The sequence below is a fragment of the Nerophis ophidion genome, linkage group LG01, assembly GCF_033978795.1.
Source record: "Nerophis ophidion isolate RoL-2023_Sa linkage group LG01, RoL_Noph_v1.0, whole genome shotgun sequence".
NCBI classification, from domain to species: domain Eukaryota; kingdom Metazoa; phylum Chordata; class Actinopteri; order Syngnathiformes; family Syngnathidae; genus Nerophis; species Nerophis ophidion.
Genome location: NC_084611.1, coordinates 85,272,602 through 85,291,142, shown reverse-complemented (window position 1 = coordinate 85,291,142; position 18,541 = coordinate 85,272,602). Strand labels below are relative to the sequence as shown.

General features: G+C 41.5%; 1 protein-coding gene across 1 annotated transcript in view; it reads right to left on the bottom strand.

Annotated features, from left to right (window-relative positions):
- The window catches only part of LOC133561112 (glutamate receptor ionotropic, NMDA 2A-like), a 128,375-nt gene that overhangs the window by 105,969 nt on the left and 3,865 nt on the right, over positions 1–18,541 (bottom strand). Inside the window, exons 2-4 of the mRNA XM_061914389.1 lie at positions 17,694–17,828; positions 17,518–17,617; positions 9,698–9,903 (exon numbers count right to left, since the gene is read on the bottom strand). Of these exons, the coding sequence (XP_061770373.1) occupies positions 9,698–9,903; positions 17,518–17,617; positions 17,694–17,828 (441 nt within the window). The remainder of the gene's footprint in view (positions 1–9,697; positions 9,904–17,517; positions 17,618–17,693; positions 17,829–18,541) is intronic.

Genomic DNA, 18,541 nt, shown 5'->3' with positions numbered 1-18,541 from the left:
GCGACTGCGGACCGTCAAACGTTCGACTTGCAGATTAATTGTGAATTTTCATATTGGTCGAAATGTCTGTTACACAGGAAGTCAAGAGCCCGGCGGGCCACATCTGGCTCGCCAGAATAGGCTTGATGAAATCATCAAAATAAGGTATGCAGGGCGATAAGGCCTTTTATCAATATTTCACCAGACTGAATGGCCTTGATACTCCTGATATCCTCCTGTCAACTCCTGTTAGCTCGGATTCAAACTCGGATTTCAGCGACGTAAGCGATTCAACAGATTACGCATGTATTGAAACAGATGGTTGGAGTATGAAAGTATTGAAGAAGAAACTGAAGCTATTGAGCGAATTCATAGCCATAGCATGGCCGAATAGCTGCGTTAGCATCGCCGGTAAAATGTGCGGACCAAACGATGAGGACTTTCGCATCTTTTGACACTGGAGCAACTTAAATCCGTCGATTGGTAAGTGTTTGTTTCGCATTAAATGTGGGTGGAAGGAAACGTAATATAGTTGCAAATGCATCTGCAGGTTATCCATACATCTCTGTGCCATGTCTGCTTTAGCACCGCCGGTAAGTAGCATGTTAGCATCGATTAGCTGGCAGTCAACATCAACAAAACTCACCTTTGTGATTTCGTTGATTATCGTTGCAAATGCATCTGCAGGTTATCCATACATCTCTGTGCCATGTCTGCTTTAGCACCGCCGGTAAATAGCATGTTAGCGTCGATTAGCGTAGCATGTTAGCAGCAATTAGCTGGCAGTCAACATCAACAAAACTCACATTTGTGATTTTGTTGACTATCGTTGCAAATGCATCTGCAGGTTATCCATACATCTCTGTGCCATGTCTGCTTTAGCACCGCCGGTAAATAGCATGTTAGCATCGATTAGCGTAGCATGTTAGCATCGATTAGCTGGCAGTTAACATCAACAAAACTCACATTTGTGATTTTGTTGACTATCGTTGCAAATGCATCTCAATCAATGATCAATCAATCAATGTTTATTTATATAGCCCCAAATCACAAATGTCTCAAAGGACTGCACAAATCATTACGACTACAACATCCTCGGAAGGATATCCATACATCTCTGTGCCATGTCTGCCTTAGCATCGTCGGTCAAATGTGGAGACACTCCGGCACATTCAATGGGGGTCTGGCGGAAGACACTTTCGCATCTTGAGGCCAGTGGTGCAACTTGAATCCCTCCCTGCTAGTGTTGTTATGTAACAGGGTCAATTACGTCTTGTAAATAATTTATTTTCTAATGTTTTATTGTTGTTATAATTACACAATATGTGTAAGTTACATGTAAATACCTGAATATTGTTTGATGTTTTGTCAATGTGGAACCATTGTTTCGTTTGGTTGGTAGAGTGGCCGTGCCAGCAACTTGAGGGTTGCAGGTTCGATTCCCGCTTCTGCCAACCGAATCACTGCCGTTGTGTCCTTGGGCAAGACACTTTACCCACCTGCTACCAGCGCCACCCACACTGGTTTAAATGTAACTTAGATATTGGGTTTCACTATGTAAAAGCGCTTTGAGTCACTAGAGAAAAGCGCTATATAAATATAATTCACTTCACTCACTTCACGTTGTCCCTCCTACTGCAATAATTACTGTGACACCTGTCTTTTTATATGCGTTAGACACGCCCTCCAACTTCCCTTTTTGTCTACGATAACGGGAGAGGTAGGCGTCCATGCGACGACGGAAAATATTTTGTCTTGTTAGGAACTTTAATTCATTTCTTGTTCATTATTATATTTGTGTAGGGGCTCGACGATGTTTGATGACAATTGTATTCTGTGTTATCAGTAAAGTGTAGTGGAGAAACCCATGGTGTCGGTCGTCTTCATAAACAACACACAACGCAGAGGAAAAGACCACCGGTTACACTTACACCCTCCGACAAAAACACCGTCGAGGCACGATGTCTCCAAGGTTCCAAAAAATAGGCAAAAAAACGGAAAATAACAGAGCTGAGACCCGGTGTTTGTAATGTGTTGAAAATGAAAATGGCGGGTGTGTTACCTCGGCAACGTCACATTCTGACGTCATAAACAGGAAGGCGTTTAATTCGCCAAAATTCACCCATTTAGAGTTCGGAAATCGGTGAAAAAAAATACATGGTCTTTTTTCTGCACCATCAAGGTATATATTGACGCTTACATAGGTCTGGTGATAATGTTCCCCTTTAAATTGCCTTTAAAATGTCTATTCTTAGTGTTGGGTTTCATCAAATAAATTTCCCCAAAAAATTCAACTTATATAAGTTTTTTTCTTTCTTTATTATGCATTTTCAAGAATACGTCATGTTGTTTAAATAGCTTCCATCGCGAAAAACAGAAAGGCGTTTAATTCGCCAAAATTCACCCATTTAGAGTTCGGAAATCGGTTAAAAAAAATAGATGGTCTTTTTTCTGCACCATCAAGGTATATATTGACGCTTACATAGGTCTGGTGATAATGTTCCCCTTTAAATTGCCTTTCAAATGTCTATTCTTAGTGTTGGGTTTCATCAAATAAATTTCCCCAAAAAATTCAACTTATATAAGTTTTTTTCTTTCTTTATTATGCATTTTCAAGAATACGTCATGTTGTTTAAATAGCTTCCATCGCGAAAAACAGAAAGGCGTTTAATTCGTCAAAATTCACCCATTTCGAGTTCGGAAATCGGTTACAAAAAATAGATGGTCTTTTTTCTGCACCATCAAGGTATATATTGATGCTTACATAGGTCTGGTGATAATGTTCCCCTTTAAATTGCCTTTCAAATGTCTATTCTTGGTGTTGGGTTTCATCAAATAAATTTCCCCCCAAAAATGCCACTTATATAAGTTTTTTTCCTTCTTTATTATGCATTTTCAAGAATACGTCATGTTGTTTAAATAGCCTCCAGCGCGATCAACAGAAAGGCGTTTAATTCGCCAAAATTCACCCATTTAGAGTTCGGAAAATCGGTTACAAAAACAGATGGTCTTTTTTCTGCACCATAAGGTATATATTGACGCTTACATAGGTCTGGTGATAATGTTCCCCTTTAAATTGCCTTTCAAATGTCTATTCTTGGTGTTGGGTTTCATCAAATAAATTTCCCCCCAAAAATGCCACTTATATAAGTTTTTTTCCTTCTTTATTATGCATTTTCAAGAATACGTCATGTTGTTTAAATAGCTTCCATCGCGAAAAACAGAAAGGCGTTTAATTCGCCAAAATTAACCCATTTAGAGTTCGGAAATCGGTTAAAAAAATAGATGGTCTTTTTTCTGCACCATCAAGGTATATATTGACGCTTACATAGGTCTGGTGATAATGTTCCCCTTTAAGGGCGCCGCCCTCAAACTGGTTCCGGTCGTACCGAGCCGACAGGAGTTTTTGTGTAAAAATAGACAGTTTTATTTATGTCTTCCCCAGCTCTCCCGTCCAAAGGCAAAACCTAGTAACTCACTTCTAGCCGATTTTGAGAAAACAAAGGAAAACCGATCTGTCTCGATGCTCTCTTACAAAGATCTACAAAGTCGTCAAACGTGTAGATGTTTTCTTGAGCTTTCATTTTCTTGCCGATCAAGCCATGGATTGAATTTGCTCTCATGAACGTGTGTGCCCTTTCTCCAGATATTTTATTACCATCTCGGGTGGGCCCGGTTCTGCGTTTGCACATTTGGCAAGAGCCGTGTACAGCGTCCAGTTTTTATTTGGACCTCCACAGGGCGGCATAGCTCGGTTGGTAGAGTGGCCGTGCCAGCAACTTAAGGGTTGCAGGTTCGATTCCCGCTTGTGCCATCCTAGTTACTGCCGTTGTGTCCTTGGGCAAGACACTTTACCCACCTGCTCCCAGTGCCACCCACACTGGTTTAAATGTAACTTAGATATTGGGTGTCACTATGTAAAGCGCTTTGAGTCACTTGAGAAAAGCGCTATATAAATAAAATTCACTTCACAATTCACTTCACTATCTGCCCAAAAGAGTATGCAAGGGGAAGAATCATATATACATACATATATATATGTATGTATGTATGTATGTATGTATGTATATATATATATATATATATATATATATATATATATATATATGTATATACATATACATACAGAGTCAAAACATTTGCTGACCAAAAACGTTTTCATTTTATTCATCGCTCAAATCCTACAATTTGTGCATGCGCCTTTAAATCCGTTCGTGTACAAGACTGCAAGGGTTGAGTGGACGCTCAAACACAAACACACCATGTGTGTGTGTGTGTGTGTGTGTGTGTGTGTGTGTGCCACCCACAGAACCCAGCAACAAGGAAAGGAGAAAAAAGCTGCTTAAATTCGGATTGTGTTCACTCATGTGAAGAGTACTCACGCACGTACGCACACACAAAGATGACACAGAGGACTTCAAGGGCTCTTAACGCTAATAAAACCAATGACAAGTATCGATGACATAACTCCTTATAAGAGTACCGTATTTCCTTGAATTGCCGCCGGGTATATAGTATGCGCCTGCCTAGGATTACTGCCGGGTCAAACTCGATTCGCCAAATATTATTTTTATCAGCGCATGCCTAGAATTTCCACCGGGTCAAACTCGTCACGTCATGAGTGACACTTCACCTATTGTAATTTTCAGAATGGAGGAGGCTGATTTCAATCATTTGAAATCGCACAAAGGGAAGAAGATTAAGAGCTATTTAGTAGGATTTAAGGTCCAAGCTATTGAATATGCTAAAAAGAAAAGTAAGCAGCTATGTTTTTTTAATATACCATAGCTGCGTGTGTCAAATATGAGTCGTTAAATGACGCCCGCCTCCTGGAGGTAGAGGGCACTAGTGATCCTTCTTGCGACTACTCGGCTGCAGAAGAAGTGACAACAAGCAGCGATTGTTTATTTTTTCCTCTCGCTTGCACTTTTAACATGGAGGATTACATATCTAAAATAAAACAGTTTTCTAAACTGGACTTTCAATTGAAGCAGGAGGTAATAAAGGAAGGGACAACTAACATTGTCTTTTCTTTTTCTTGGATGTTTCTGAAAGTGCTACTACTACTACTACTACTAACACTACTAAAACTGCCCCTTTGTCAAGGACAGAGGGGGGGGGGAGCTGAGTTTGGTTTGTGTCAAGTTTGAGCGCGTCAGGGTTTTTATTTGATTGATAATTGATAATAAGGGGCGGCATGGCTCGGTTGGTAGAGCGGCCGTGCCAGCAACTTGAGGGTTGCAGGTTCGATTCCCGTCCCCGCCATTCTAGTCACTGCCGTTGTGTCCTTGGGCAAGGCACTTTACCCACCTTCTCCCAGTGCCACCCACACTGGTTTAAATGTAACTTAGATATTGGGTTTCATTATGTAAAGCGCTTTGAGTCACTAGAGAAAAGCGCTATATAAAATATAATTCACTTCACTTCATAATTACAGTGGTTGGCGGAAGCAACCCCAACCTCAAAAGAGGATGCCGATTCAGTAATTAAATGTTTTGTAAATGATCCAATACCCCGACATGGTTTCCCCAAAAAGATTAGGTTAAACAATGGCAACCATTTAAAAATTAAAGCTGCAAGCAGCGTTGGTCGGGTCCGCCTTTGGCTGCTGCCCCCGAGACCCACGGCCGGATAAGCGGTAGAAGACGCCTTGGTGCCAATATTTTGAGAATCTAATGCATTGTGAAAGTAATGCAGTTATTGTATTGAAGTGAAAATATCAAACTTCTTGTTGATTTTTGCTAAAGTATGTTCATTATTAAAATGTAGGTCTAAATGAGACCTACATAGTGGTTTTTGTTTCATGTCTCTTTGACATTCCTACCGGAAGTTACAAGCAGTTTTGTCTGTGTTTTCTTCCTAGGAGCAGTATGTCTGTGTTTTATTCCTAGGGGGCGCTAGAGCACAAGTTTGAGTTTTTTTTTTTTTTTTTTTTTATTAGCTCGCAATTGTTGCCAGTCCTGATGTGTGTGCCAAGTTTGGTGAGTTTTGAAGCATTGTAAAGGGGTCAAATTACAGATGAAAGAGGCAAAAATGACATTTTTTAGGAAAATTTGCGCGGGTGTTCTTTGAAGGCACGTAAAATCAAAACCGGAGCAGTAATCAAAACTCTGATCTATGCTTTTAATCAGAAGGGTCCAAACTTTCTCCTGTGCGAGTTTGAAGCCGAAACGACAAACGCACTCGGAGGAGTTTTCGTTTAAAAAAGGTGACAGGTTTTCACAAAACTTTTATTTTGAAGGGGTAATTGCCAACTTCCTGTTGATTTTTTTCAGCAGGCTGTCAATTATTAAAATGTAGGTCTAAGTGAGACCTACATAGAAGTTTTTGTTTCATGTCTTTGCGGCATTCCTATTGGAAGTTACGAGCAATTTTGTTTGTGTTTTCTTCCTAGGAGCAGTTTTTTCTGTGTCTTATTAAAAAAATTGCGCTAGAGCGCATTTTGTGATTTTGGGGTTTGTTTTTTTCATTAGCTCGCAATTGTTGCCAGTCCTGATGTGTGTGCCAAGTTTGGTGAGTTTTGAAGCATTGTAAAAGGGTCAAATTACAGATGAAAGAGGCAAAAATGACATTTTTTAGGAAAATTTGCGTGGGTGTTCTTTGAAGGCACGTAAAATCAAAACCGGAGCAGTAATCAAAACTCTGATCTATACTTTTAATCAGAAGGGTCCAAACTCTCTCCTGTGCGAGTTTGAAGCCGAAACGACAAACGCACTCGGAGGAGTTTTCGTTTGAAAAAAGGTGACGGGTTTTCACAAAACTTTTATTTTGAAGGGGTGATTGCCAACTTCCTGTTGATTTTTTCTGCAGGCTGTCAATTATTAAAATGTAGGTCTAAGTGAGACCTACATAGAAGTTTTCGTTTCATGTCTTTGCGGCATTCCTACTGGAAGTTACAAGCAATTTTGTTTGTGTTTTCTTCCTAGGAGCAGTTTTTTCTGTGTTTTATTAAAAAATTGCGCTAGAGCGCATTTTTTGATTTTTTTTTTTTTTTTTCATTAGATCGCAATTTTTGCCAGTCCAGATGTGTGTGCCAAGTTTGGTGAGTTTTGAAGCATTTTAAGGGGGTCAAATTACAGCGCAAAGAGGCAAAAATTGCATTTTTTGCGAACATTTTATTTTGAAGGTGTTTTTGCCAACTTCCTGTAGATTTTTGCTGAAAGAAGTGAGTGTATGAAAATTGGGTCTAAGTCAGACCTACATAGCAGTTTTTGTTTCATGTCGCTATGACATTCCTAACAGAAGTTACATGCAGTTTTGTCTGTAACTTTTTCCTAGGGGGCGCTAGAGCGCAATTTTCATTTTGGGAGACTGGTTGCTTAATATGTTGGGAAGGTTTGCTATACCGACGTGTGTGTCAAATTTGGTGAGTTTTGAAGCATGTTAAGGGGGTCAAATTACAGCGCGTAGGTGCGGAATAATAATAAAACACAGCAGTTTCAATAGGGTTCTTGGCCCATGGAGTCCTTTGCCATGGGCCTGCGGACCCTAATAAAAACTCACTAAGCCTTGGTCGAAAAGGCTTTCGGACTAGAAAATAAGTTCATCCCCAGTCCCAAGGTAATGTTGAAAAGGATGAACCAGAACATCAAAACAAATTGGCTAAAATCCGTGCACAAACCAAATTGAATTTGATTGACATGTTGCCGTTAGCGTTAGTGATCATTCGAATGTCCCTACTGTTTTTACGCTTTTGAATTTTTCTCCATCGAGACAGAGAGACTTTTTAAACTGAAGAAAGATAAGGAAGACTTCTTTAAACAAGTTATTAAGGAGCTGTGCATGGACTTCATTTATAAGTAAAGGTAAAACCATAATAACGTTTTTTTTTATTAAATGTGCTTTTCATGATGGTATCCTTACATCACACTCAAATTTATAAGCGCAGGCCTAAATTTACCACATGCCTTTGGTAAGCTCTGGAGTGAGAAAAGGTTTTAAAATAATTAGCGCCCCGGCGGCAATTCAAGGAAATACGGTAGTACGTTCCATTTCCTTGAATTAGGATTTTTGTCAAAAATTTGGAGCGGTCAGCAATAACCAAAACATTCTTTTCCTGAAATTGGGATTTTTTTGGGGAGGAGAAAAGGATGTACTGTCAGCAAAGAAAAAAAAAAGGCAATAAGCAATACAGGTGCTGGTCATATTATTAGAATATCATGAAAAAGTTGATTTATTTCATTAATTCCATTTAGAAAGTCAAACTTGTAGAATGTATACATTCATTCCAAACAGACTGATACATTTCAAGTGTTTTTTGCCAAAAAGAAGATGATTATAGCTGACAACCAATGAAAACCCTACATTCTCGGAAAATTACAATATGGTGAAAAAGTCAGATATTGAAGACACCTGGTGCCACACTCAAATTAGCTAACTAACTCAAAACACCTGGAAAAGCCTTTAAATGGTCTCTCGTTTTGATTCTGTATGACACACAATCATGGGGAAGACTGCTGACTTGACAACTGTCCAAAAGATGACCATTGATACTTTAAAGAAGGAGAGCAAGACACAAAAGGTCATTGCCAAAGAGGTTGGATGATCCCAGAGCTCTGTGTCCAAGCACATTAATAGAGAGGCGAAGGGAAGACAAAGATGAGGTAGAAAAAAGTGTACAAGCAAGAGGGATAACCGCGCCCTGGAGAGGATTGTCAAACAAAACCAATTCAAAAATGTGGGGGAGATCCACAAAGAGTGGACTGCAGCTGGAGTCAGAGCTTCAAGAACCACCACGCACCGACGTATGCAAGATATGAGCTTCAGCTGTCGCATTCCTTGTGTAAAGCCACTCTTGAATAAGAGACAACGTCAAAAGCGTCTCGCCTGGACTGCTGCTGAGTGGTCCAAAGTTATGTTTTCAAATGAAAGTAAATGTTGTATCTCTTTTGGAAATCAAGGTCCCAGAGTCTGGAGGAAGACAGGAGAGGCACAGAATCCACGTTGCCTGAAGTCCAGTGTCAAATTTCCACAATCCGTAATGGTCTGGGGTGCCATGTCATCCGCTGGTGTTGGTCCACTGCGTTTCCTGAGGTCTAGGGTCAATTCAGCAGTCTACCAGGAAGTTTTAGAACACTTTATGCTGCCTGCCGCGGACCAATTTTATGGAGGTGAAGATTTCATTTTCCAACATGACTTGGCACCTGCACACAGTGCCAAATCTACCAGTACCTGGTTTAAGGACCATGGTATCCCTGTTCTTGATTGGCCTGCAAACTCACCTGACCTTAACCCCATAGAAAACCTATGGGGTATCGTGAAGCGGAAGATGCGAGATGCCAGACCCAACAATGCCGAAGAGCCGAAGGCCACTATTAAAGCAACCTGGGCTCTAATAACACCTGAGGAGTGCAACAGACTGGTCGACTTTATACCACGCCGTATTGCTGCAGCAATTCAGGCAAAAAGGAGCTGCAACTAAGTATTGATTGCCGTACATGCTGAAACACATTTCTAATAAATATTTTTTGGTACTAGTCGTAACTAATATTCTAATTTTCTGAGATACTGAATTTGGGATTTTCAGTAATTGTCAGTACTAATCATCAACATTTAAAGAAATAAACATTTCAAATATATCACTATATGTGTAATGAATTGATATAATATGTAAGTTTCACGTTCTGAATATAATTACTGAATTAAATAAACTTTTTCATGATATTCTAATAATATGAACAGCACCTGTATATGAGCGACGTATTCAGAGGCGCGGTACCTGCGCAGGGCGCTGGGCGGCAGTTTCCCCGGGCTGCGGTCGGACGGCGTGCTGAAGCAGCTGCTCTGGGCCTCCGGCAGTTCGCCTTTCTCCCGCAGCATGGCGGTGGCGGCGGACAGGATGATGTCCACCCCGTCCTGCATCCGCGTCTCCAGCGGATACTCCCACTCGTCGTAGGACACGGAGATCATTCCCAGAGGAAAGGCCTGGGATGGAATAAACGTCTCATCAAATGGACATTTGGGATGTATTATTTAAAAAAAAAAAAAAAAAAAGAATTTAACTGTTTTAGTCTGGATATACAAACCCTGTAGGAAATTGTGTTCGATGTAAATATAAACAGAATACAATGATTTGCAAATCCTTTTCAAGCCATATTCCATTAAATATTCTACAAAGACAACATATTTGATGTTCAAACTCATAAACTTTATGTTTTTGTTGTTGCAAATAATCATTAACGTTAGAATTTGATGCCAGAAGTTGGGAAAGGTGGCAATAAACACTGATAAAATTAAGGAATGCTCATCAAACACTTATATGGAACATCCCACAGGTGTGCAGGCTAATTGGGAACAGGTGGGTGCCATGATTGGGTATAAAAACAGCTTCCCAAAAAATGCTCAGTCTTTCACAAGAAAGGACGGGGCGAGGTACACCCCTTTGTCCACAACTGCGTGAGCAAATAGTCAAACAGTTTAAGAACAACGTTTCTCAAAGTGCAATTGCAAGAAATTTAGGGATTTCAACATCTACGCTCCATAATATCATCAAAAGGTTCGGAGAATCTGGAGAAATCACGCCACGTAAGCGGCATGGCTGGAAACTAACATTGAATGACCGTGACCTTCGATCCCTCAGACGGCACTGTATCAAAAACTGACCTCAATCTCTAAAGGATATCACCACATGGGCTCAGGAACACTTCAGAAAACCACTGTCACTAAATACAGTTGGTTGCTACATCTGTAAGTGCAAGTTAAAGCTATACTATGCAAAGCGAAAGCCACTTATCAACAACATCCAGAAACGCCGCCGGCTTCTCTGCGCCCGATATCATCTAAGATGGACTGATGCAAAGTGGAAAAGTGTTCTGTGGTCTGACGAGTCCACATTTCAAATTGTTTTGGAAAATATTCAACATCATGTCAAAGGGGAAGCGAACCATCCAGACTGTTATCGACGCAAAGTTCAAAAGCCAGCATCTGTGATGTTATGGGGGTGCATTAGTGCCCAAGGCATGGGTAACTTACACATCTGTGAAGGCACCATTAATGCTGAAAGGTACATACAGGTTTTGGAACAACATATGCTGACATCCAAGCGCCGTCTTTATCATGGACGCCCCTGCTTATTTCAGCAAGACAATGCCAAGCCACATTGAGCACGTGTTACAACAGCGTGGCTTCGTCAAAAAAAAAGAGTGTGGGTACTTGAAACCCGCCTGCAGTCCAGACCTGTCTACCATCGAAAATGTTTGGCGCATTATGAAGCGTAAAATATGACAGCGGACTGTTGAACGGCTGAAGCTCTACATAAAACAGGAATGGGAAAGAATTCCACTTTCAAAGCTTCAACAATTAGTTTCCTCTGTTCCCAAACATTTATTGAGTGTTGTTAAAAGAAAAGGTGATCTAACACAGTGGTGAACATGCCCTTTCCCAACTACTTTGGCACGTGTTGCAGCCATGAAATTGTAAGTTAATGATTATTTTGAAAAAAGAATAAATAGAGTTTATGAGTTTGAACATCAAATATGTTGTCTTTGTAGCATATTCAATTGAATATGGGTTGAAAAGGATTTGCAAATCATTGTATTCCGTTTATATTTACATCTAACACAATTTCCCAACTCATATGGAAACAGAGTTTGTATATACACATACAAACATACATATCCACACATATACTGTACATGTAAATATATAGTTGGTTTACATGCAGTCGGCTTTTTGGCCCGCAATCACTTTTTTTTAGCCCAATGCGGCCCCTTAGGTCAAAAAATTTGGACACCCCTAACCTAGAGGTAGTTTGGCTAAACCTGCTCTCAGTGCTGCTGGAGTGATCGCCAAGAGCCGAAGCGCAAAAAGCCGAGACGAGGCTGAGACGGCAACTATGTGGACTCGTCAGACCACAGAACACTTTTCTACTTTGCATCAGTCCATCTTAGATGATCTCGGGCCCAGAGAAGCCGGCGGCGTTTCTGGATGTTGTTGATAAATGTCTTTCGCTTTGCATAGTAGTTTTAACTTGCACTTACAGATGTAGCGACCCAACTGTATTTAATGACAGTGGTTTTCTGAAGTGTTCTTGAGCCCATGTGGTGATATCCTTTAGAGATTGATGTCGGTTTTTGATACAGTGCCGTCCGAGGGATCGAAGGTCACGGTCATTCAATGTTGGTTTCCGGCCATGTTGCTTCTGTGGAGTGATTTCTCCAGATTCTCTGAACCTTTTGAGGATATTATGGCGCGTAGATGTTGAAATCCCTAAATTTCTTGCCATTGCACTTTGAGAAACGTTGTTCTTAAACTGTTTGACTATTTGCTCACGCAGTCGTGGACAAAGGGGTGTACCTCGCCCCATCCTTTCCTGTGAAAGACTGAGCATTTTTTGGGAAGCTGTTTTTTTAACCAATTGATGGAACGTGGACCAACGTGATTCGGTTGGAACAAAAAAAAAAAAGTACCGAATTCGGTACCCATCCTTGGTCCTCAACATAGTACTAAAAACTGTATTGATCTCACTTTAATGGCGCAACACTACTTCACAAGGACGTTCTAGTTCTGAAGTGTCCCATTTAGAACACGGACAACAACCGACTTCACAAAAACCACTGAGGTCGGGTTGCTCCATTCTCGGGTCTGCGCGGCCCAGATGAGGACCGTTCTGGTTTTGTCGAACGTGCCTCGGTGCGGACTCCTTGGCCCGACAAACATCTTCAGCGCACAAAAAAGGACGAACCGTCTTTCTTTCCGACAACGTAAACAAATATGTCACCCCCATGTTTCATTCACAAGGTGGGCCCGCAAAGCGTCCAGTCAGCTGCAGCTGCGCCTTGAAAGTGTCCGAAAAAGGTGATTGATGCCTGGCAACAAACGACCAGAAGGCGAGCACACGAGTGTGCGCGTTTGAGCCCGGAGTGCATCGGAAAAAAACGCTAAGGAGGCAATAAGGAGACCGTAAAAGCTGGATTTAATGAATTAACTCGTATTGCTCTTTATTAACGCCACAAGAGGGCAGCATACTACCCGGTATTGATTGGTGTGGTGTTTATGTCCGGTTGCAGACTAACGTAAACAATCCGTCAAGGTGGACTCAGCCAACTAAGTAACCAATCAACCTTGCAGTTGTCAACACCAACAAAGCAAGTATTCTTGGTAGAAAACACTCAAAACTTAGAGTAAGGCTCCACTCTTCCAAAATGCGCTAGCTTGATGCTAATTCACATTGGATTTGCCATTGACAGGCTAGTATTAGCATTAGCGTTTTTTTCAATGGCGATTTCAACATTATCCGATTGTGGTGGTGAAAACTACAACTGAGATGAATGATCAAACAGCTGGTGCGGAATCAACACAATACGTAGGGTATAAACTCTTTGTGGGGCATGAAAAAAAGCTACTTCCCAATTAGCCCGTACAGTACTGCCATCTAATGTCTTGGGCGTGCAATGGCATTGCGAATGAGACTCAAATGTGGTCATAAGACCAAGTTGTAAGCAATGGAGGGCGTGAGAGGCATTAGCATATTAGCAGCTTTAGTGTTTGTAAAGAACTATTTTGATGGATACATGCATACACTTGGGGAGGGGGGGTTCATGAAAAAAATATTTCATCAACAAAAATGTAAGTGAGAGCATACACTTCGGGATTGGGGGGTTGCATGAAAAAATGTAAGTGTGAAGAAGATCTAAACAGGAGGGGTGTGGGGGGCGTGAGAGGCATTAGCATTATAGCAAATTTAGTGTTTGTAAAGAAATGTTTTGATGCATACAGGAATACACTTCAGGGGGGGTTGCGTGAAAAAATTATGTCATCAAGAAAAATGTAGGTGTGAGCAAAGTCTAAACAATGGGGGGCCGTGAGAGGCATTAGCATAATAGCATATTTAGTGTTTGTAAAGAAGTGTTTTGATGCATACAGGCATAAACTTTGGGAGGGGTGGGGGGTGTTGGAAAAGTATTTCATCAAGAAAAATTTAAGTGTGAGCAAGATCTAAACAGGAGGGGTGTTGGGGGGGGGGCGGGGCGTCAGAGTCAATAGCATAATAGCCTATTTAGTGTTTGTAAAGGACTACTTTGATGCATACAGGCATACACTTCAGGGAGGGGGGGAGTTGCATGAAAAAAGACTGTCATCAAGAAAAATGTAAGTGTGAGCAAGGTCTAAACAGTGGGGGGGCGTGAGAGGCATTAACATAATAGCATATTTAGTGTTTGTAAAGAAGTGTTTTGATGCATACAGGCATAAACTTTGGGAGGGGGGCGTGTTGGAAAAGTATTTCACCAAGAAAAATGTAAGTGTGAGCAAGATCTAAACAGGAGAAGTGTTGGGGGGGGGGGGGGCGGGGCGTGAGAGTCAATAGCATAATAGCCTATTTAGTGTTTGTAAAGAACTACTTTGATGCATACAGGCATACACTTCAGGGAGGGGGGGGGGGGGTGCATGAAAAAAGACTGTCATCAAGAAAAATGTAAGTGTGAGCAAGGTCTAAACAATGGGGGGGGGGGCGTGAGAGGCATTAGCATAATAGCATATTTAGTGTTTGTAAAGAAGTGTTTTGATGCATACAGGCCTAAACTTTGTGAGGGGGGGGGGGGGGTTGGAAAAGTATTTCACCAAGAAAAATTTAAGTGTGAGCAAGATTTAAATAGGAAGGGTGTTGGGGGGGGGGGCGGGGCGTGAGAGGCAATAGCATAGCATAATAGACTATTTAGTGTTTGTAAAGAACTACTTTGATGCATGCAGGCATACACTTCAGGGGGGGGGGGGGGGGGGGGGGGGTTGCGTGAAAGAATTCTATCATCAAGAAAAATGTAAGTGTGAGCAAGTTCTAATCAATTAGGGGGGGGGGGCGTGAGAGGCATTAGCATTATAGCATATTTGTTGTTTATAAAGAACTGTTTTGATGCAAACAGGCAAACACTACAGCGTGGTGGTTGCGTGAAAAAAAATTATGTCCCTTAGAAAAATTTTACTGTTAGCAAGTTTCAAGCATCCCCTTTAATGCAATGCTACTTAAATAGAGAGGCGGGCTCCACCTGGGGGAGTGCTGTAAGGGGGGGGGGGGGGGGGGCATTAGCACAATACAATTTTTGGTGTTAGTAAAGACCTATCTTGACACTTACAGATAAATAATAAACCTTAACATCAGGTGGGGTGGGGGGCGTGAAAAATGTAGTGCTGTAAAGTTTTAGGGATAAGAGGGGGGGCGTGAGAGGCATTAGTATAAGAGCATATTTAGTGTTGGTAAAGAACCATCTTGACACATGCAGCTAAATAATAAATCTTAACATCAGGTGTGGGGAGGGGGGCGTGAGAATGTAGTGCTGTAATGTGTTAGGGATAAGAAGGCGGCGTGCGAGGCATTAGTATAATAACATCTTTAGTGTAGGTAAAGAATGATCTTGACACATGCAGATAAATAATAAACCTTAAATTTAGGAGGGGGGCGTGAGAGGCATTAGTATAATAGCATCTTTAGTGTAGGTAAAGGACTATGTTGACACTTACAGATTAATAATAAACCTTAAATTCAGGTTTGGAGGGGCGAGAAAAATATAATGCTGTAAGGTGTTAGAGATAAGAAGGGGGCGTGAGATCCATTAGCATAATAGCATCTTTAGTGTTGGTAAAGCACTATCTTGACACATGCAGATGAATAATAAACCTTAACTTCAGGTGGGGGAGGGGGCGTGAAAAATGTAGTGCTATAAAGTGTTTGGTATAAGAGAGGGGCGTGAGAGGCATTAGTATTATAGCATATTTAGTGTTGGTAAAGGACTATCTTGACACATGCAGATAAATTATGAACCTTAATTTCAGGTGGGGGTGGGGGCGTGAACAATGTAGTGCTGTAAAGTGTTAGGGATAAGAGGGGCGTGAGAGGCATTAGTATAATAGCATCTTTAGTGTAAGTAAAGGACTATCTTGACACATGCAAATAAATAATAAACCTTAACTTCAGGTGGGGGCGGGGGGGGTGAAAAATGTATTGCTGTAAGGTGTTAGGGCTAAGAGGGGGCATGAGGGGCATTAGCATAATAACATTTTCTGTGTTAGTAAAGACCTATCTTGACACATACAGATAAACAATAAACCTTAAATTCAGGTGGGGGGCGAGAAAATGTAGTGCTGTAAGGTGTTAGAGATAAGAGGGGGGCGTGAGAGGCATTAGCAAAATAGCATCATTAGTGTTGGTAAAGGACTATCTTGACACATGCAGATAAATAATAAACCTTAACTTCAGGTGGTGGGGGGGGGGTGTGAACATTGTAGTGCTGTAAAGTGTTAGGGATAAGAGGAGGGGCGTGAGCGGCATTAGCATAATAGCATCTTCAGTGTTGGTAAAGTACTATCTTGACACATACAAATGAATAATAAACCTTAGCTTCATGTAGGGGGGCTTGAAAAATATAGTGTTGTAAGGTGTTAGGGATAAGAAGGGGGGTGAGAGGCATTAGCATAATAGCATCTTTAGTGTTAGTAAAGAACTATTTGACACATGCAGATGAATATTTAACCTTAGCTTCAGGTGGGGAGGGCATGAACATTGTAGTGCTGTACAGTGTTAGGGATAAGAGGGGGCGTGAGAGGCATTAGCATTATAGCATCTTTAGTGTTGGTAAAGGACTCTCTTGACACATGCAGATAAATAAACCTTAACTTCAGGTGGGGGGGGTGTGAACAATGTAGTGCTATAAAGTGTTTGGTATAAGAGGGGGGCGTGAGAGGCATTAGTATAATAGCATCTTTAGTGTAGGTAAGCACTATCTTGACATATGCAGATGAATAATTAACCTTAGCTTCATGTGAGGGGGGGGGCGTGAAAAATATAGTGCTGTAAGGTTTTAGGCATAAGAGGGGGGCGTGAGAAGCATTAGTATAATAGCATCTTTAGTGTTAGTAAAGAACTATCTTGACACATATACAGATGAATAATAAACCTTAGCTTCATGTGGGGGGGCGTGAACAATGTAGTGCTGTAAAGTGTTAGGGATAAGAGGGGGGCGTGAGAGGCAAAAACATAACAGCATCATTAGTGTTGGTAAAGGACTATCTTGACACATACAGATGAATAATAAAACTTAGCTTCATGTGGGGGTGGGGGCGTAAAAAATATAGTGCTGTAATGTGTTAGGGATAAGAGGGGGGCGTGAGAGGCATTAGTATAATAGCATCATTAGTGTTGGTAAAGCACTATCTTGACACATGCAGATAAATAATAAACCTTAACTTCACGGGGGGGTGGGGGGCGTGAACAATGTAGTGCTGTAAAGTGTTTGGTATAAGAGGGGGGGGGGCGTGAGAGGCATTAGTATAATAGCATCATTAGTGTTGGTAAAGCACTATCTTGACACATGCAGATAAATAATAAACCTTAACTTCACGGGGGGGTGGGGGGCGTGAACAATGTAGTGCTGTAAAGTGTTTGGTATAAGGGGGGGGGGAGCGTGAGAGGCATTAGTATAATAGCATCATTAGTGTTGGTAAAGCACTATCTTGACACATGCAGATAAATAATAAACCTTAACTTCAGGTGGGGGGGGGCATGCAAAATGTAGTTCCCCAGGGGGGGGGCGTGACCAAACGGTGTACCTCTGGTGTATAGTCGGGGTTTCCGGTGGTGAGACTGGACACAATCCAGATGTAACCGGCTCCAATGAGGCCCAAGGAGCGCGCCTCTTCTAGAATGTACCTGTCAGGGAGTTACACAGCCAGTCAACAAGATAAGACCCCGCCCCCTCGCCAGCTGACAGAAGGCGGCTCCTTACACCGCCTCGTCCTTGGAGCAGTACAGCAGGATGACCGGACTCTGGATCCTCTTGAGGGCGATGTGAGACTTGGAGTTGGGGTCGCCGTCCATAGCGTCCAGCGTGACCACGCTCTGGAGGTCCCAGCGCACAAAGCTGCAAGAGTGGAGCCTTGAAATTAGTTGTATGTATTATTTATATAGCGCTTTTCTCTAGTGATTCAAAGCGCTTTACATTGTGAAACCCAATACCTGTGTTAGGTGTATGTTGGATCCACTATGGACTGGACTCTCTCTATTATGTTAGATCCACTATGGACTGGACTCTCACTATTTTGTTGAATCTACTATAGACTGGACTCTCACTATTATGGTAGATCCACTATGGACTGGACTCTCACTATTGTGTTAAATCCACTATGGACTGGACTCTCACTATTATGTTGGATCCACTATGGACTGGACTCTCACTATTATGCTGGATCCACTATGGACTGGACTCTCACTATTATGTTAGATCCACTATGGACTGGACTTTCACTATTATGTTAGATTCCCTATGGACTGGACTTTCACACTATTATGTTGGATCCAATATGGACTGGACTCTCACTATTATGTTAGATCCACTATGGACTGGACTCTCACTATTATGTTAGATCCACTATGGACTGGACTCTCACTATTATGTTAGATCCACTATGGACTGAACTTTCACACTATTATGTTAGATCCACTATGGACTGGACTCTCACTATTATGTTGGATCCACTATGGACTGGACTTTCACATTATTATGTTGGATCCACTATGGACTGGACTCTTGCTATTATGTTAGATCCACTAAGGACTAGACTTTCACACTATTAT